The sequence below is a fragment of the Furipterus horrens genome, unplaced genomic scaffold (genome assembly GCF_987537825.1).
Source record: "Furipterus horrens unplaced genomic scaffold, mFurHor1.1.pri manual_scaffold_21, whole genome shotgun sequence".
Lineage (NCBI taxonomy): Eukaryota > Metazoa > Chordata > Mammalia > Chiroptera > Furipteridae > Furipterus > Furipterus horrens.
Genome location: NW_028327191.1, coordinates 137,545 through 156,184, shown reverse-complemented (window position 1 = coordinate 156,184; position 18,640 = coordinate 137,545). Strand labels below are relative to the sequence as shown.

General features: G+C 66.1%; 2 protein-coding genes and 1 long non-coding RNA gene across 7 annotated transcripts in view; all 3 read left to right on the top strand.

Moving 5' to 3' along the window:
- MTA1 (metastasis associated 1) overlaps positions 1-5,290 on the top strand; it is a 28,878-nt gene extending 23,588 nt beyond the window's left edge. For 2 of the 4 annotated variants that reach the window (XM_090265644.1, XM_090265643.1), the window contains exons 14-21: positions 240-391; positions 483-672; positions 789-878; positions 1,781-1,933; positions 2,062-2,097; positions 4,261-4,292; positions 4,436-4,587; positions 4,669-5,290. In XM_090265644.1, the coding sequence (XP_090121770.1) occupies positions 240-391; positions 483-672; positions 789-878; positions 1,781-1,933; positions 2,062-2,097; positions 4,261-4,292; positions 4,436-4,587; positions 4,669-4,819 (956 nt within the window). In that variant the 3' untranslated portion in view covers positions 4,820-5,290. Of the gene's footprint in view, positions 1-239; positions 392-482; positions 673-788; positions 879-1,780; positions 1,934-2,061; positions 2,098-4,260; positions 4,315-4,435; positions 4,588-4,668 lie in introns of those variants that run through there. The other 2 variants (XM_090265645.1, XM_090265646.1) reach the window with 2 other exon arrangements.
- A 3,362-nt stretch (positions 5,291-8,652) lies between these two features.
- Positions 8,653-13,046, top strand: LOC149990163 (cysteine-rich protein 2). Of its 2 annotated transcripts, XM_090265648.1 has the most exons (9): positions 8,653-8,811; positions 9,230-9,377; positions 11,154-11,248; positions 11,371-11,428; positions 11,692-11,832; positions 11,912-11,980; positions 12,061-12,155; positions 12,497-12,554; positions 12,634-13,046. In XM_090265648.1, the coding sequence occupies exons 1-9, from the start codon at positions 8,668-8,670 to the stop codon at positions 12,699-12,701; spliced, it is 876 nt and encodes a 291-aa protein (XP_090121774.1). In that variant the 5' UTR covers positions 8,653-8,667; the 3' UTR covers positions 12,702-13,046. The 2 variants fall into 2 exon arrangements, with proteins under 2 accessions (XP_090121774.1, XP_090121775.1); XM_090265649.1 differs by lacking the exon at positions 9,230-9,377 and having other exon boundaries at positions 8,707-8,811.
- Positions 13,047-13,449: 403 nt separating this feature from the next.
- LOC149990162 (uncharacterized) lies at positions 13,450-18,034 on the top strand. Its single transcript, XR_016508905.1, has 3 exons — positions 13,450-13,580; positions 16,927-17,027; positions 17,961-18,034. It is a non-coding gene; the product is annotated as an uncharacterized LOC149990162 (long non-coding RNA).
- The last annotated feature ends 606 nt before the right edge of the window (positions 18,035-18,640 follow it).

Below are 18,640 nucleotides of genomic sequence, written 5' to 3'. Positions count from 1 at the left end.
GCCCGCCGCCTGGCACCCGGGGCTCAGCCCAGCCCGCAGCGGTGGGCGCCCACCCCCTCCCGGAGCCCGGCCTGGGGGCGGGGGCTGCACACTGCCCGGGGAAGCCCTCTGGGGATGGGCTGGGGGCAGCGCTCGGCGGGCGGGCGGGCGGGCGGGCGGGCGGGCGACAGCTGTGTGATGCTCTCTGCCGTCACTGGTTCTGCTTAAGAATCCGTCTATTTCCAATTTGTTATCCGTAGCCACCCAGTCTTACCAGTGGTATTCTTGGGGTCCCCCTAACATGCAGTGTCGTCTCTGCGCATCTTGTTGGACATATTGGAAGAAATATGGTGGCTTGAAAATGCCAACCCGGTTAGATGGAGAGAGGCCAGGACCAAACCGCAGTAACATGGTAAGTGGGTGCTTCCCCGTCCCCACGCGTGGCCTGGCGGCCCGGCCCACGGTCATGGCGCTGTGTCGGGGCGGTGCGCCCCCTTCCGCAGAGCCCCCACGGCATCCCAGCCCGGAGCAGCGGGAGCCCCAAGTTCGCCATGAAGACGAGACAGGCCTTCTACCTGCACACCACCAAGCTCACACGTATCGCCCGGCGCCTGTGCCGAGAGATCCTGCGCCCGTGGCATGCCGCCAGGCACCCCTACCTGCCCATCAACAGCGCAGCCATCAAGGCTGAATGTGAGTGTCCCCACGCCCAGTGGCTCTGTCCCGTCCCCCAGGAGGGAAGGCAAGTGGGCTCAGGGCGTCCTGGCGGCTCCCCTCCAGCGTGGCGCCCACACTGTGTGGCCCCACAGGCACGGCACGGCTGCCCGAAGCCTCGCAGAGTCCGCTGGTGCTGAAGCAGGCGGTGCGCAAGCCCCTGGAAGCCGTGCTGCGGTACCTCGGTGAGCCCGCCCCACCCCCCGCGGCCCGGCTCCCTGTGCCCGTTCCCCGACAGGTGCAGGCTTCCTCCCATCTCCCCCACTGCACCTCACACCCTGCAGGGTCCGGGGGTCTGGGTTGGGCACGGCCACTCCTGTGATGCCTCTGAGCCAGGGTGGCGTCTCCTGTAGGTGCCTGCGGGAAGTTCCCAGAGGGAACCCTGTGGTGCGTGGAGGCACACCCCGAGGGTCTCAGTTTCCTGGGGACCCTGAGCGCCTCAGCGGTATCTCAGTTGTCCAGCTTGGCCGACCCCAGGCCGCCAGGCTGGAGCCTCAGGCGGGACGGGGCAGGGCTTGCCACTTGGCTGAGCTCGGGCGGGCTCATGAGTCAGTCCCTCCAGCGCGGAGGTGACTTTCCTTCTGTGGAGGACATTCCAGAACAGTGAGCTAAGTGCCCCACTCAGACGCAAGTGGTGGTGGTGGTGTTACTTGCTACCTGGGGTCCCAGTCCTGGGGCTGGCCTCGGCCTGTCCTGTGGGAGGTGGTGGCCCGTGGCTCCCGAGAGCCACCAGGGGCTGGAGGGCCTCAGCAGATGGGAGCCTGTGCCTGTGGGCCAGCCCTCGGCCGGAGCGTGTCCCGGCCTGGCCCGCTGGGCTGTTAATGCACCCTCTGGCCAGTGGCCAGCCCTCTGCCATATCAGCTCCAGCAGCCTGGACGAGGCGGCCTCTGATGGGCTTGCTGGTGTATGTGCCTTCGTCTGCAGCCTGTGAGGCAGTTGGCTGGGGCTGAGCTGCGGGACCGGCCTGGATGCTGGGTGTGGGTGGTGGCTGTCCCGCCTGGGGTCACTGGCAGAAGCTGTCCTCTGTCGGGACGGGCTCCTCGCTGACCTGTGTCCTTAAAGCGCCTGCCTGTGTGACTCCCAACAGAGACCCATCCCCGCCCCCCCAAGCCGGATCCAGTGAAGAGCGTGTCTGGCGTGCTTGGCAGCCTGACCCCTGCCAAGTCGGCCCCTGTCATCAACAATGGCTCGCCCACCATCCTGGGCAAGAGGAGCTACGAGCAGCACAATGGCGTGGACGGTGAGTCAGTGGGCGGCGGGCCCGTCTCAGAGCTCGGCCTGCGGCCCTGGCCGCCTGGGCCCTCGTCCCGCGCCTGCGCCTGCTGACCGTGTTCTCTCTCCCTCTCTTTCCTGCCATCGGGCTACCAGGCAACATGAAGAAGCGCCTGTTGATGCCCAGTAGGGGTAAGGCCTGGGGCGGCCGCTGTGCAAAACTGTGTGTCTGTGCTCGCGTGCGTGCGTGCGCGGCAGGCGGCTCAGGGCACGTTCGTGGGGCAGTCCACGTGGGCCAGGCTGCACCCCGCTCCCCCCAGTTCATTTGTCACTTGGCAAAGAACCAAGGGCTCCCCGTGGGCCACAGGTGCCCAAATGCCGTCTCCTGGCCCAGAGCCTCAAGCTCTTGTGCTGTCCCTCCCTCCTGGCCTGGCACCTGGTCAGTGGACTGTCCTCGCTCATGTGGCCCTGGTGCCTCAGCTGCCCACCTGTGCTGTCTGCCATCACGCTGTGACCACCCGCATGCCCTCAGCCTCAGCTCTCCTGGTCACCTGTGCTGTGCCTGCAACTGCGTGCGCCCTGCCTGGGGAGGGGCTGGGTGGGAGTGGCTGACAGGGCGAGGGGACACCGGGCCGCAGCACCCTTAGGGGAAGAGGACTAAAGCTGGGTGGGGGGAGGCGAAGCCACCTTGGGACCCTCCCACCACCAACTGTGGGATTGGCAGTGGCCCCGGGAGCGGGGCTTCTGAGGTCTGAGTCCCACCCTTTGTCCCAGGGCCCTGCCTTTGCCCTTTAGTTGGGGGAGGGGCATCTGAGGGCCGTGGGGCTGCTTCAGCCTGCAGCTGGGAGAGGCACCTGCAGGAGCCATGTTGGAGGGATGGGGAGCCAAGCAGAAAGGAAGGATTCAGGGAACCTACTCAGAGCTCCTGCCTGCCCCCGGGACAGGCAGGCAGGGGCACACTAGCACCATGGGCCAGCCAGCATGGACGTGCCCAGGTGTCCTCCCAAAGTTCAGGGCTGAGGGCTGGGGGCTGGCATGGGGAGGGGACCGAGAAGTGGCAGTAGGGAGGGGACATCCAACCAGCCCTGTCTCTCAGGCACATGCTCTCTGATGCATCTTGAGTGTCCCGTGGGGCCACCAGCAGTAATGGTTCTGGGTTCTGCCCTCTCACCGGCCCCTGCCCTGCAGCGCCCCTGTGGCTTCATCATGAGGGGCTACCTGGTGCCTAGTCTCCGTAGCAAGACTGGCCCTGCCTGTCAGCCACCCGGTGATGCCTGCAGGCATGAAGTTGGGAGCCCATTGGCAGCCACCTTGGGCTTCAGGATTCTTTTCTTTCTTTTAATAAAAAGCCACTAATAAGTAAGGTGGATAAAGTCCACATGCTCTTTGTGGGGTTTTCTAAAACGGGAGTGCTTCCTTGTCGGCTTCTCTCGGGCACATGGTCCTGAACTCTGGGCAGGGCCGACCCCACCTGGGGGCCCTAACTCACTCCCTACATGCCTCACTGCACCCACCTTGCTAGGCTCCCACAGGGTGCACCCACTCTCATGCTCAGTCTGTTTTCTTTTCTCTGCAACCTGTCGCTCTGGTAGGCACTTACCTGGGTAAGTAGCGCTGTGGCCCCTGTACCCACCAGGGCCCCACAGGCTAGAAGGCGGTTTGCAGGGGGTGCCTGGCTGCACCTCAGCTGGGGTTGTGTTGGGAAGAGCAGGACGCCGCGGGCCAGCGGGGAGGCCACGCGTGGGTGGTACGCCCACACACCCGGGCAGGGGAAGGTGCTGCTGGCCCCGGGGTCAGCCCTGCCTTTCGGCTCAGGTCTTCACCCATGTGCATTTGATTGCCGCTGGGGGTGGCCAGGCCTGGCAGCAGACTGACTGTGACCCAGGACGGCGCCTGTCCTGACTCTGGACAGAGGCTCGCGGGGTCGTAGAGGGCAACTCGCCTCCTAGGCTCTGAGCTGTCCTGGCCAAAGAGTGGCCACCTGTGAGGGGCCCTCTGGTGCCACTGCATTTGTGGCGGCACTGGGCAAGGTCTGTTCCCGTGTACATGGATCCTAATCTGTCTGGGCCAAGTCATTGGTGTGTGGCCCACATGTGGAAGCGGGAGCAAGTCTGGGACCCAGGACTGGTGGCCTCAGAGCCCCAGGAGCTGTGGGGCCACTGGACAGGTCTAGGCCAGACCGAGGGCAGCTGAGGCTCCTCATCCCCCACTCTTTGCCTGGGAGGGGGCGGGGTTGAGGGGCTGGCCCCAGGGGGCCTCTTGCTTCCCTAGGGCAGGCTGTGGCGTCCTCAGCGACATGTGGTTGCAGAACACACTGGGCCGTGTGCCTCATGTTCTGTCCTCCCTTCTTGTCAGGCTTGGCGAACCACGGACAGACCAGGCACATGGTAAGGGGGAGGTGTCCCACAGGTGTGTGCTCACGACCCCCTGGGGCTCCTGGGAGGAGGCCCAGTGGGACCAGTGGGGGGCAGGCAGGGGGGTGCTGTGTTGGAGGCGCCAGGGAAGCCCCCTCACGACTCCCCTCACCCAGGGACCAAGCCGGAACCTCCTGCTCAATGGGAAGTCGTACCCTACCAAAGTGCGCCTCATCCGGGGGGGCTCCCTGCCCCCCGTCAAGCGGCGGAGGATGAACTGGATCGACGCCCCTGACGACGTGTTCTACATGGCCACCGAGGAGACCAGGTGGGACCTCCTGCCGGGCGTGGGGTTAGCACTGGGGGTGCTGTGTGTCCTCGTCACTCGGGGGTCCCTCTGCACTCACAGGAAAATCCGCAAGCTGCTCTCGTCCTCGGAGACCAAGCGTGCCGCCCGAAGGCCCTACAAGCCCATCGCCCTGCGCCAGAGCCAGGCCCTGCCGCTGCGGCCGCCCCCTCCTGCGCCGGTCAACGATGAGCCCATCGTCATCGAAGACTAGGCCGCCACTGCCCCGGGCCACTCCAGCCACAGACCAGCCCCGCCTGCTGCCCGCCCGCCCGCCTGGTTTTGGTAGCGCCTTCCCACCCTCACCTGCAGAGAAGCTGCTCCCTGGGCCGCGCGTGGGGAGAAGTGCGGTTAACTTATTCCGGGAGAGCCCAGGAGCTGTTTTTAGCTTTGTGTTACTTTTTTGGCCGGAGCGGAGTGAGGAGCCGCCCAGGTCCGCACGACGCTGCGGGCGCCTGGGCTGGCTGGAGGTTTCGTTGTGTTCCGTTGAAGGTGCCATTTTAAATTTTATTTTTATTACTTTTTTTGTAGATGAAGTTAAGCTCTGTAACTTACACCTGGAATGTTAGGATCGGCGCAGCCAGCGGCCGGCCGAGCTGCTTGGTGGGGTTGGCCCCTGTCTTTTCAAGTAATTTTCATATTAAAAAAAAACAAAGAAAAAAAAACTCATAAAAAGAAAAAACCACTTAGTCCTTCTTGTGTTTTTTGTTCCTGTCCCTCTCCCCGTACGAGCCCACGGCCTCCCTGCTCCCAGCACCTCGGAGGAGCCAGGCTTGGGCTTGCTGTCCGGCATGGGTCCAGATGGCACCCCAGCCTGAGTCTGGGGGGTCACCTGAGGTGCAGGCTGGGTTGCTCCACGCCCAAGGATCTACCTGGGGCAGAGGACCCTCCCGGGGAACCCGCAGTGAGTGGTGTGGCTGGGCTGGGGTTCTGCTGCCCCCTCACCTCCGCCCACACAGCTGCCTCCTTCGGGGCCTTCACACGGTGAAGCTGATCCTGTGTGTCCAAGGCAGGGGTGGCCTGGCATGGCCAGGGCCCCAGCCCCTGTGGCCATGTGGTTCCCCCTCCCGTGCAGCAACCAGTACAGCTGGGATGGCTGGCCCACTGTCCTACTTCGGGCAGCGCCCGGCCCCAGCTGTCCAGGGCTTCTGTCCAGGGCCACAGAGCTAGGGGCAACCCCAGCAGGTGTGGAGTTTCCGCGTGAGAATTTGCTCAGATTTCAGCAGGTCTGTTCTCAGAAACCGTACCGTAGGCGTCCTCTGCACCCACCCTCGCAGGTCTGCGGACAGGTGGTGGCGGCAGCTGCTAGAGGCAAGGGTCGGAGTGGGGGACACTTTTCAGGCTGGACTGCCCCAGCTGGCCCTCCCTGGAGGGCTGCCTCATCCCTCCCTAAGCTCTGCCTCTTGCTCCCCCGATTCTAGAGGTATGCCCCTCTCAAGTCAGGGACCTAAAATAGAAGCTGCTGCTCACTGTCTGGAGACAGATAAGGGGGGCCCCGGTCTCCATCTGACAGCCTGTCATGGGCCAACTGGGTGACAGGCCAAGGTGTCGGAGAGGTGGCCACAGCACCCCCAGCCAACTCCAACCTGCAGTCCTGCCCCCACTGCCCAGGGCAGTCGTTGTGTCTCAGCTGGGAGACCGGGAGGTGACCTTGAAAAAGACTTGGGGGCTTTCTCCCCACTTGCCCCTGCCCCTGGGCCCGAGCAAGGTGGTCCCCACCCACCCTCGCAGGCAGGCAGGCCCTGAGGAGTGAGGGTCCCCCAGCACAGGGGCTGCCTGGGGTCTGAGGTGGGACTCGGGAATGGGGAGTGGACACAGGCCAGGGGAGTGAGGGCCCTGGTACCTGGAGTGGGGCCTGCCAGCTGCACCATCCTCAGGGCTGCAGCCCCTCCCCCAGGGCAAGGGCCATCTCTGGTGGGCAAGAGTTCCCTTGAGGGGCCTTCCTGGAGAGCTGCCAAGCCTCCCCTGCCCTTGAGCCCAGCCTGGGTCCCTGCAGGGAGCTGATACCAGGATCCAAATGCCATTTGCCAGTGTAGCTAGAGCGACAGGAGGGCACCTGAGCCGGGTGACCCACAGGGCGCCATGCCACTGTGGCTCCGTGGAGAGACCTGCCCCCATGCCTGGCCACCTCAGGGCCCTGCCTGCATTCTTTGTCCTGTTCCTGCCCCACCCTGGCACCCACAGCGGCCTCAGAGGTGGATGCTATTGCTCTGTGTTCATTGATCAGTCCCTTCTTGCCAGGCTCAGAATAGTTTTGGCACATGAAGGAGCCTGTGGCCTGGGTGCAGGGCCTATGGCTGGGGGCAGGGCACCTACTCCATCTGCAGGGCATCAGGCCAGTGCTGGATGCCATTCCTTGGGTCCACCCCACTCACTGCAGGTAGGGCTGGGGCCCTGGGCGCCTCCCAGGAGACACCTGTGCCCACAGCCCGCCCTCCACAGCAGGCCAGGGCCTCCCAAGCAGGAGAGGGCATGGAACCAGGCCAAGTGGCAGGCAGTGGGCCATGCATTATTCACAGACACCTGACACCCGGCCTGAGCAAGGAGAGAGCTGAGAATGACTGACCTGTGGGGAGCCCCCACAGCTGGCCACCCTGTCCAGGAAAAGGACCCCGAGGCCTCCTGTCTCCATCTCCACCTTAGCTGGCACAGGGCCAGAGCCGGGTGCAGACAGGGAGCGGGGCTGGTCAGGCTGGTCAGTCAGGCTTGGGGGGATCCTGTGTGTCAGTGGCTGCAGAGGGCGTGAGTGCAAGGGCTGGGCAGCCACATGACGGAGCTGGGCCAGGGCGGGGCCTCCAGGAGCACCTGGAGGCTGTGGGCCACAGACTTGCTCATCCAGTGCACTCGGCAAACGGTGGTGACGGCGGCCGCCAGGCCCCGGGTCCTCAGGCTCATCTGGCCGGGCAGGTGCACCAGGCAGCAGAGGGGGATGGGCACAGAGCCTTGACTACCTGCAAGGGTGGGTGCTGGGCCTGGTCATCTGGGCCTGGGGGTGGGTCTGTCCATCTGACAGGTGGAGGCTCAGCTGGGGCTGGAAGAAGGGCCTCTGGGGAGGGAAACCCCAGAGAGGAGGCCAGAGGGCCCTCCAGGTCCCCTGCAGGGTTGGGGCAGGCGTTGGGGGTGGGCTAGGCTCTGCAGGTTCCCTGCGGAGCGGGGAGGGTGGGAGTGGTAGGCCAGGACCCTGTAGGGGAGGATTTCAGGGCCCCAGCTCTGCTGTCTTCCAGGAGGATGCTTTGGGGCCAAGAGGCTGGAAGTGGGAGGCGCTGAGTCCTGCACTGGGTCATGAGGAGGGGTGGCTGGTCCTGAGGAGTCATGCGGGGGGGAGATGCACAGAGGCACCCACTCCCTGCGCCCCCATCTCTTCGCCCTTCTCTCCTCCATCCCTATGGCTCCTGGAGGGCCGTCAGCGCCCAGCACAGCCCCGCTCGCTCGTGCACTGGCTGCTGGTCACCCCCTCCCCCGCCCCTTCCAGCACTTTCTCTCCGCTGTTTTTGGAGTGTCGAGCACCCTGCCCTCCACCCGCTGAGCCTTCGGCACCACAGACATTGTGGGGCGGGGGGCGGGACCGGCCTGGGCTGGGTGGCCGAGGCCGCCAGGAATCCGGCTCGGATCCAGCCTCACGGCCGTTGCTATAGAAACCGAGCAACAAAGGGAAGAGGGGCACACGACAGGGTGGGGGTGGGGTCCTCTGGGGGGAGCCTGGGCGCCGGCGCCGGACGCGACGGGCGAGCCTGCTATCGGGGCGTCCGTCTGCTGGTCCAGGGGACGCCCTTCCGGGCCCAGGCCTCGCTGGCCAGGGCTCCCCGGAACCGAGGGGACCGCGCACTCCCGCCTCGCCCTGCGGCCCCAGCCGGCTGCCCCGACGTTGCCATGGAAATAGGCAAGGCGCAGCCACGCCGGGCGGAGGCCGCTTAGAGCGCTGGGCCTAGGGGCGCCTAGCAGGTCCCGCCGCCCCCCGCCCGCGGGGCAGGTGCTCCCCCGCCCAGGCGACGCCCCCTCTCCAGGCTGTGGGACCCGGAGGGAGGGAACCCGACGCCCCGCCCCTCCCCGACAGCAGAGCCAATGGTTGCGCGGGTAGCCGGGCGGGCGGGGCGGGCGAGGAGGTGGCGACGGGGAGACTGGCGCGGGCGGAGGGCTCGAGCTAACCGGGCGCACCGACGACGATGGCCTCCAAGTGTCCCAAGTGCGACAAGACCGTGTACTTCGGTGAGTGCCCGGGCTCGGCCAGCGTCCCACCGCCCTTACAGGTCAACCCCCCGCCGCAGCACCGCGCAATCCCGCGGAACCCGGCATACACCCGGCCGCCGCCCCGGGATGCGCGGCCCCAGTCCCGTTCGCCGCGCGGCCGACTCGGGTGCGGCCGGAGGGTGGAGCTGCCACGAGGTGGGGGCGGGTGCGCCCGAACCCAGAAGCGGCCGGTGGGAGTGGGACGGGAGCGCGCGGTCCCTCGGCTTGAGGCCGGGGTTAGGGGAGCCTTCTGCGTTCGCGGGCGTGTCGCGGTCCTCCGGGCGGCGGTGCCGAGCGGGGCGGGGTCGGGAGCGGTTGCGCGCTCTGGGAGCGCCTCAAGCGCGTTCCTGACTTCCCTGCGTACCCCCGTTTCGCCTACCCGCGGACACATGTCCAGGCCCTTGTGGCCTCAAGTGATCCCCAACCCGCACCCCGACCTCTGGCCACGCCCGGCGGGACAGATCTGGAGTCTGTCTGGACTGGGTCCACGCGGGGGCGACCTTGGCCAACTACCTCCCGCGTGTTCCAACCTGCTCCCTTCCTTGGTGCGAGTTTCCCCAGAACTTTCCCACGGGTGGGGTGAGGTGACAAGCTAGTGCCCATGAACGTGAGAGGGCACTGGAATTCCAGTGGCCAGGACCCCCCTCCTCAAGGTCAGACAGCACAGGATAGGAGGGAGGGGTCTTCTCTGCCAGGATGCCCCTGGGTAGGCAGCACCTTCTGGTGCTCACCCACTGACTGGCTTGCTCACCTACTCTCCCTCCTCCTGGCTGATCCTCACCCTGACTTAGCCTGGGCAGCAAAGTCTCTGCCCACCGACCCTCCCAGCAACGCCTGCATGAGGGAAGACAGCCAGAAGGGAGGATGGCCAGAAGGGTGGGGACAAACAGGGGACCCTTCCCTGGCCATTCTGGAGTAGTGGTCAGGGGTCTGGGATGGGGTCGGGCTGACTCAAAGGAAGCTACTTGGCTTCCCCGATATTGCTTTCAGCTAGGGGAGGAGGCGGAGGAGGCCCGGGAGGCCAACGGTTGTTTGCTGTTCCCAGAGGGGAGGGACCGGATTTGGCCTGGAGTGCTTCTGGCCTGGCTGGGAGCCCAGGGGCTTCCGGCTGCCTCCCAGGAGCCTCCCCCCCCCCCCCAGCCCTCTGTCCCCGTCCCAGAGAGGGCTCCTGCCTGTGAGGCTCAGGGTCAAGGACAGTGCTCCTGCGGCCCAGCTGCCACAGAGTTGCCCCCAGCTCGGCCAGCCCTGTGCCCTCTGGCTGGGCAGACGGCCCTGCGGACAGCACAGTCTGGAAAGGTGCTCTGCCAGCTTGGGTGGCGTGGGCTCCCAGCAACAAACAAAGGCTTCTGTCCTGGCCAGGAGGCATTGCTGGAGAGGGGGGCTACGGGGGCTGGGGCCCTGCCCATTCCTTAGCCAGACTGCACCGCAGCACCCCCTCCTCAGCAGCCCACGCCTGAGTGCGAGCAGAGTGGACAGAGTGGAGCCAGGCCAGGACATCCAAAGTGATTTCAGGATACTGTGCCTTTGTCCTCAACAATGGTACAGCTGGGTGGGGCACTGGGTCCCCTCCAAGCCATGAGACCCAGTGAATTCTGTCTTCCCAACTCAGCCAGTAATGTGTGGCTGTCAACCCACCTGGTGGGTGTAAGGGTCACTCCCCTGCCCTCGAGGGGTGACGTCCTTGGGCCGGAGGTGCAGCACTCCCGCCGCCCTGGCACAGATGTGGGTACTTGGCCCAGGCAGCTCCCACTATGTGAAGGGGACCAGAAGAGCTGCTAGTCCTTGGCCAGGTTGTGCCCAGGTGTCAGGGCCCAGCTGGTCTGCCCCCCCACCCCCACGCCGCTGCTGGCCCTTTCCCGGAATTCCGGCTGGTCTCCTGCCTTTCTTCCTGCCCTCTCCTCCATCCTCTTCCTGCTGTAAGCCCTGGGGAGCTCCCCCCACTTCCCTGCATTGGGAAGTGGCCAAGCAGCACCAGCACCAGAGGGGGGGGGGGCGCGGGGGACGCACACCCAAGCCGACCCTCAGCAGCTGGTCCCAGACCTTGGGCTCCAAAGCAGCAGCTGGACACGGTGGGGTGGGGACTCAGGGCCAAATGTAGACAGGCAGGCGTCCTGCTCCTTGGGGTTCCCACTCCCCTCACCAGGGACCTCTGCCAACTCTGTGGGGCGTGTGTGAGGGAGACAGTGTGAGGCAGGTGTGATGTTGAGGGGTGACTGCCCCCAAGGCAGTGAGGGTGACTGGGACCAGAGGGACAGCAGTGCAGTGCCCGTGAGGGTCGGGGAGTGTCCGTGGCCTGCTCTGACACCCACTCCTGTCCCCAGCTGAGAAGGTGAGCTCCCTGGGCAAGGACTGGCACAAGTTCTGCCTCAAGTGCGAGCGCTGCAGCAAGACGCTGACACCTGGTGGCCACGCCGAGGTGAGCCCCCTTCCCCGGGCCTGGCTGGGAGCTGTGCGGCCCTCCCCACCGTCAGGCAGGAAGGGAGGGTCTGGAGAGGCCAGGCGCCAGCCCTCACCCCGCGCCCCTGCCCTTCTGCCTAGCACGATGGGAAGCCATTTTGCCACAAGCCCTGCTACGCCACGCTGTTCGGACCCAAAGGTGAGCTCGGGGCCAGCCCCCTAGCCTGACCTGCTCCAGCTGCCAGGGAAGGCCAGGCGACAGGAGGCCTGGGGGGTGCCCCAGCCCCTTTTCTCCATGCCCTTCCCAGGACTGTGCCCAGCCCACGGCGCCCTCTGGGAGCAGGGTCCTGACTCCACAGAATGGGCTGCAAAGGGCCGTCCTCTGAGGAGTTGGGTGAGGCATGAGGCTTGGGCGGCGGGCAAGACCACTGGCCACCACCCTACAGTGCCTGCCACCCACAGGTGTGAACATCGGAGGTGCTGGCTCCTATATTTACGAAAAGCCCCCTTCAGAGGGACCGCAGGTCACTGGCCCCATCGAGGCCCCCGTGGCCCGAGCTGAGGAGCGGAAGGCGAGTGCCCCCCCCAAGGGGCCCAGCAAAGGTGAGCGTGGCTCTGTGTCGGGCAGGGGGCGGCGTAGGAGTTCCTCACCAGCCTGACTCCTCTCCACCCCGGACCCTAGCCTCCAGCGTCACCACATTCACCGGGGAACCCAACATGTGTCCTCGTTGCAACAAGAGGGTCTACTTTGGTGAGTGGCCACTCCCAGCCCCAGCCCGTGGGAGGTGCCCACCAGGGCCTTGGTGTCACCATCTGTCTCCCGCTTCCCAGCCGAGAAGGTGACATCTCTGGGCAAAGATTGGCACCGGCCATGCCTGCGCTGTGAGCGCTGTGGGAAGACGCTGACCCCGGGTGGCCACGCAGAGGTGAGGGCAGGTGGATGGGCACGCTCCGGGGGGCCGGGCAGGGCGTGTGGCACCTGAAAGGGGCACAATGTGGGGGCAAGTCGTTCCCAAGGGTAGGGCGGTGCTGGGTGGTGGTGGCTGCCCCCTGGCGGCCAGAAGGAGGCTTGCGGGTGCGCAGAGGCATGGCACCACGTGTAGGCTTTGCGTGGCGTCCCACCGCCAGGGGAGTGGGCTGGTCGTGGCTTTGGGAGTCTGAGGGCTCTCAGGGAGGGAGGCAGGCACGTGGACAAGGAGGAAGCCACCAGGGGGAGTGGAGACAGAGGAGTCTGTGGACCCCCGCCTCACCACCATCCTGCCCCCAGCACGATGGCCAGCCTTACTGCCACAAGCCCTGCTACGGCATACTCTTTGGACCCAAGGGTGAGTATGGCCAGGAGGGTGGGGAGCCGGGAGCCCCCTCCCCCCTCCTCCCCACCACCCTTCCCGCCTTTCTCCACAGGAGTGAATACTGGAGCCGTGGGCAGCTACATCTATGACAGGGACCCCGAGGGCAAAGTCCAGCCCTAGGCCCTGCCCCAGTGCCCCCTGCTTGGCTCTGTGGGGAGAGTGATGGCTGCCCAGCCCCGCCTGCCTCAGCACCCCCGGCCTGGGAGCCCAGGGCCTGCCTGTAGGGGGGAGGAGGAAGCCACAGACAGGGGGCGTCTTCAGAAGAGACCAGCCCACCCCTGCTTTTCTGGGTGTCTGCCTCTGTGCCCCTCTGACTCCACGAGTCCCCATGTCTGTGTGTCTGACCCTGTGTGTCCGTCCCCGTGGCCCTGGGTGGGTCTGTCTCTGAAGTGGCCACACACTCCCCCTCCTGCCACCCTACGCCTCCCCAGCGTTATTTATCTCCCGCCGCCGCCATGGCCACAGCCGGCCACACCCTCACGGTGTCCTGGGACAGGGCCCTCTGCCTTCTCACACTGCCTTGCAAGCACCCCGCCCACCACTCTCCCGTGGCTCACGCACAGTGGGAGACTTTTGCTGTCAATAAAACGTTTGAGGATTGCAGGACGCAGCTCTGGCTCTGGTGGTGGCACGGACATGAATCCAGGACAGGGTGTCTTTGTCTCATCCGCAAACTCCCAACATGCCTGGGCCCGGCTTGGGCGGGGGGGGGGGGGGGGGGGGCGGGGGGGGGGGCAGCGCCTGTTCCCAAGGCTGATGGTGGTGGGAAGGAGGCTTTGCTTTGGGCTGTGACCCCCGGGGTTGGTGACCAGCTGAGAGAGGGGTCAAGGAGGTGGGAGGGTGGGGCGCATCCTTGGGGTGGGGTCCAGAGTGGGGAGGAGGCTTATGCTGAAGTCACCTGCCTCTGGAGCCTGGACGGCTGGCTCTGGGCACTGGGCACTGGAGCCGGGACATGCCTGGATTCATCTGAGACCCCGGGGGCCGGAGGGGTCAGCCTTGGTAAGTCGGCAGAGGGAATGCCTCGTGGAGTTAGAGGAGATGTGACCAGTGAAGGGGTCTGCAGCGAGGGAGCTGAAGGATGGATGGATGAGCTGGACCTTCAGCCCTGCACTGAGCCTGCAGGTCCAGCGGGCTTGGGTGGGGGAGGGGTGTGGTCAGACCAGGACTGCCCGGGGCTCTGTGGCTTCTGTCCACAGGGCTGGCGCCATGGTGGCCAAGCCTGCCTCAGCGTGCATGGTGGCCCAGGGACAGGGTGGGCAGACTGAGGGTGACAGCTGGAGCGCTCCACTGTCAGGGCGCTCCTGTCCAACCAGCGTCTCTGAGTCGGCTGCAGTGGTTCGCGACGTCCCCAGGCGGTCCGGGCTTTGCCCTTTCAACCTGGGCCCCTCGGCCCCTCCCAGGGGCCCCGTCCTCGCTGCCGCCTTCCCGATACCTGACGTTCCGGGGCCTCCCGCCAGAGGACGCGCCTTCTCTTCCGCTGGGCGCCCTGGGGCGGCAACAGCGCACTCCTCCCGGGCCCTGGGCGCCCCCGCACCGGGTCCCCAGACTCCTCACCCTTCCCGCAGCCCGCGGCCTCCGGGCCACAGGCGTTCAGCTCCTCCCGTGTCCTGCACCCCAGCCCTTGACACGGGCCCCTCCCAGCCCACCCTGCAGTCGGCCGGCTCAGGCACAGCCGAACCTGACACCTGGCCCTTTGTCCGACGGGCAGTCGTCCGTGTCCCTGGGGGGTGGGGGGTGGAGCAACCGGCTCCGGTGTCCGTTCCTGCCAAGCTGGCCTCCTGGCCAGTCCCGGCCATTTCCTAGCGTCTCCTCCCACCCGGTAGCGCTGCCGGAATGTGAAGGGCGGGCCGGCTGCAGGGCGGACGCCAAGCAGGGACCCCAAGGACCCCGGTCTCCCGCCCAGGCAGAGTACTGGGCCATTAGGGGCCCCGACCCGTGCTCGGAGGAGGGGCTGGGACCGCTCCCCTCGTTCCCACCACCCGCCAGGAACCTCAGGCGGGAGGGGGGGGTCGCTGTGCGAGAACGCGGGCCTCCCGGAGCGCCACCTCCGCTGCCCCGGGGACGGGCTCCCGGTGTTGGATGGGAAATTCCTGCTCTCTGGGGGGTGGGGGCTGCGGAGGGCACAGCCCGGGCCCCTCCCCCGGGAGTCTCCCGTGGAAACTGCAAGGAGGAGACGCCGGGAGCTGTGCGCCGGGACCAAAGGCGGGAGGGGCACGGCCTGTTTCAGTGGAAGGCCACGCCCAGCCCGGCGGGGATGAGGGGTGCACTACTGGCCGCCCGGACCGGGGAGGGGCGCGGCTCTGCCTGGGCGCAGAGCGCCCCCGCTCCGGGTCTGGCCGGGGAGGGCGCGCCCATTTCCTGCGGGCGGAGGGTGACGCGCTGCCGTGTTTGTTTCCAAAGGGTTGTTATGGAAACCGGGGCGGTGCCGCTACTGTCGGTCTCCCGGAGCGTGGGTGGGAGCAGTGGTGACCCCTGCGCTGTCAGGGCTCCCTCGGTGGCATCAGTCAGGAGCCCCCCCGACACACACACACACACACACCAGCCAGGTGCTTTCTCCCGCGTCCGTAGCCCCGAACGCATCCGCAAGATGCGAGGGGTGGGGGGATGGGCGCCCGCGTCCCGGGTGTAGCTCCTCCCCCTGCCCAACCAGTGAGGCGGGCGGCCCCGAAATGCCATCTGACCACCTCACTGTATCCCCAGAACCCCTGAGCCTCAACAAACGCCCCCCACCTCCCATGATCCAGTCTAACCACGACTCCTGGCCTGGCCCCTCCAAACCCCTGTTGCCCCCCCAGCTCTGACCTGGGCCCCTGGGGCCCTGGCTGGTGCCCGCACTGCCCCCACCCTGAGACCCAGATGCTCTAGGCAGCCCCTCCCCTACCAGAGGCTCCCTGTGGACCCCACCGAGCTCAGGCTCGCCTTCCCGAGCTTCTTTAGGATTGAAGGGGGGCCATGGCTCCCTCCAGCCCCCCTCTCCACCATCCTAGCACCAGCTCACTGCCCATTGGCTGTGTCCGGGGCTGATTGCCAGCGACCCTGGGGGTGGGGTCAGTTGAGGACTGGCTGAACTCCAGGGCCCAGGTGTGGGCAGCACATTTTCCCAGGCCCGGCCTGGCTGGGGGGCTGGCTGGGGGGCAGGAGGTGGGGGCTCAGGGCCCATGAACAAGCCCAGCAGCTGGAGTGGTGAGGCTGGAATTTGAGGCGGTTTTGCATGGGCTTTGGCTCCAGGACACAGATTCCCGGAACAGTGCTGAACTTCAAGGAGGCTGCCGGGTGCGGGGGCAGGAGGAACTCCTGGCCAGACTGTGGACTCCGGGCTGGCTGGCCGAGGGAGCTGGAGGTTGTCGTGCCCCACCCTCCACAGCACCCTGGGCCGGGGTGAACAGAGCCCTTCTGGGAAAGGGCAGAATCTGTCCCTTCCCCCATGCTTCAGAGCCAGGAGGGGCCCCTGGGCCCAGCAGGCCCACCCTGGGACCAGACCTTGGGGCAGACAGGGGTTCCCGGGAGACAAGCTGCTGAAAATAGGTCCTGGGAATGTCTAAGTGTCCCTCCCTCTGCCAGGCCTGGGGAAAGGGCAGGCAGGGCTGGGGCCAGAGGAGGGAGCCCCTCTGGTCTCCAGGCTCAGCAGTTGTCCCGGCTGTCTCGGACCACGTGCTGACTGCTCAGGCACCTGTGTGCAGAGGGCAGGCCCAGCTAGCCTCCAGCCCTAGGAGGGGACGTTCTTACACCTGTCCACATCCCTTGACTCATCCACACTGAGGAGCAGACCTGAAGGCTGGGGTGGGGCACAGGTGTGGGTTTCAGGGGCGAGGCCAGAGCACGCACACACGTGCCTCAGTCTGTGAAGGCACGAGCCTCAGGAGCAGAACTTCCCTGGTGGGGGCGGGTAGCCCTGTGTGTGGATTCTTCAGAGGTCACTGGAGCGCTGCCACTGCGCCCTGCACGTGGGCCACCCCAGAGCTCTGTGAGGCAGGGTCCTGCCTGGTTCCCCTCTGCATCTCCCCTGAGCCTGGGTGGGGTGTCAGGATGTGGGGGTGTGCATAGGGAAGGGTGGGTAGCTGCAGTGGCCTCCGCTCTGCACCCAGGCCCCCACATCGGCCTGCCCAGATCTCAGGGCACTGGGTGCCCTGCTGCCGTGCTGGTGCCTGTGGAATGTTCTGGGCACAGAGGCAGTGTGGGGCAAACAGCTGCGGTGCTTCGTGTCCTGTCCTGGCCACTCTGTCCCTCACGCTGCAGACAAGGCCCCAGGGCCTGCAGGCTGGTGCTGGCAACACGCGGCAGCAAGGTTGGGGGCTGCACCTCGGGGTGTATGAGGAGGTTCAGTGTATCTTCCGTTTGTTCCCAGGAAAAATTCCAAGAGCCCCCCGAAAGAGTGGGGTCATGCGTGGAGGGCTGGACATGGTCCTGAACTAACTGGGCGGTTCTGAGTCAGGGAGATCTGAGCAGGTCAGTGCCCCTCACCCACAAGTGCATTGGGGTCAGGGTTGCTGATGGAAGCAGGGGGCCTTGCACCTGGTGGGGCCCAGTCTCAGATAGGCACCTGGACATAGAGCCTGGGGGAGGCAGAAGCTGTGACCCCCACATGCTGGGGAGCTGCAGCTGATAGGGGCCCCTACCCCATGGGCAGGCGTGGGACAGCTGACAGGCTCAGGGGAGTGGGAGGGGCCCCCTAGTCTGTGGCTGAAACTTTGGGGGAGGGTTCAAGGGAGTGTGTATCTGTGTCTGTGTGTGTCCAGGTACGTATGTCTATGTTTGTGTGCATGCACGCATGTGTGTCTGTGAGTCGAGCGTCTGGAAAAACCTTGCTGTGCACCAACCAGAGGGCGAGGCCCATGACCCTTGGTCCCCCTTGGCATCCTCCCCCGCACCCTACACTGTAACCATGGTAACAGGCAACAACAGCAGGGAAGATTAGGAAGGAGTCATCACCCGGTTTTCAGGGGGGGCTTTCCCACAGGGTGAGGTAGGACTCCCAGTGTGAAGGAGGGGTGGCGGAGGGGGATGCAAATGCTGGCTCATGCCCTACCTGCCTGAGCTCTGGAGTGGGCTGGGGGTGGGGGCTGGACAGGAACAGGGGAAGCCTTGTGCACCCCCGAGATACAGAGCTACCCAGATGGCTGCCCCCACAGACAGGTACTCCCACAGGCACGGGGACACATGCAGGCACCCTGTCACTCGCGGGCCCTCTGCAGGCAGCCATCCCTGGGTTCAAGGCCTCCGCCCAGCACACCCACGAGAGGAGCCTCCCCTGGGAGCCGCAGGCTGGTGTGCAGCGTGTGCAGCCCTGTGGCAGTCACTCCCCACCTCCACTGTCCTGGGCCCTGCCCTGCCCCCCATCACCACTGGTCTCCCCCTTTCCCTCTCCTGCTCTCTCCCCAGATCACAGGTCACAGAGCCAAGAGATGAGAGAAGGCAGGACCCGCCCTACTGCGTGGCCAGCTGGCTGCATCAGGCGCAGGTCAGGAGGCTCCCAGGGCCGTGGGAGCGAGGGGGGCAGCTGGGCTGGGCTGGCAGCCTTTGTTCCAGAAACCACAGTGAGGTGCCCCAGTGCCAGCAGCAGCCCAGATGTGACCGTGGGTGTCAGCCTCCAAGGTGGGAATGTGCCAGTGTGGGGGAGTGGGAGACTGGGGGTTGCACCGGCGTAGGACATGCGCCTCACTCTCGAGGGCAGTGGGCAGCCAGCCACCGAGGGGTCCCAGAACCCTGGGCTGACAGAGTCCCAGTGTAGGCAGAACTGTGGCCTCAGAGAGGGGGTCTCAGGGATGAGGAAGGCAGCCACTAGAGAGAGGTGTGGGGAGCAGGCCATGGGGCCGTGGGGTCTAGGGTGGCACCCTCTCTGACAGAAGCCTTGGGGGTGTGGCCTGTCATCCTTGACCCCTGGGAGCACCTACCCTTCCTTCAAGCCAGCCTCCCAGGGTCGGTGGGGGTGTTGAGATGGAGGTACCCACTGCTTTCCTCTGTATCTCAGACCAGGCTGCAGGGCTTGGGGGCGAGCAGGTGGGCTTCAGGGAGGGCGAGGTAGGGGTCACTGGGTGCTGCCAGGGCTGAGCGTGTGTATG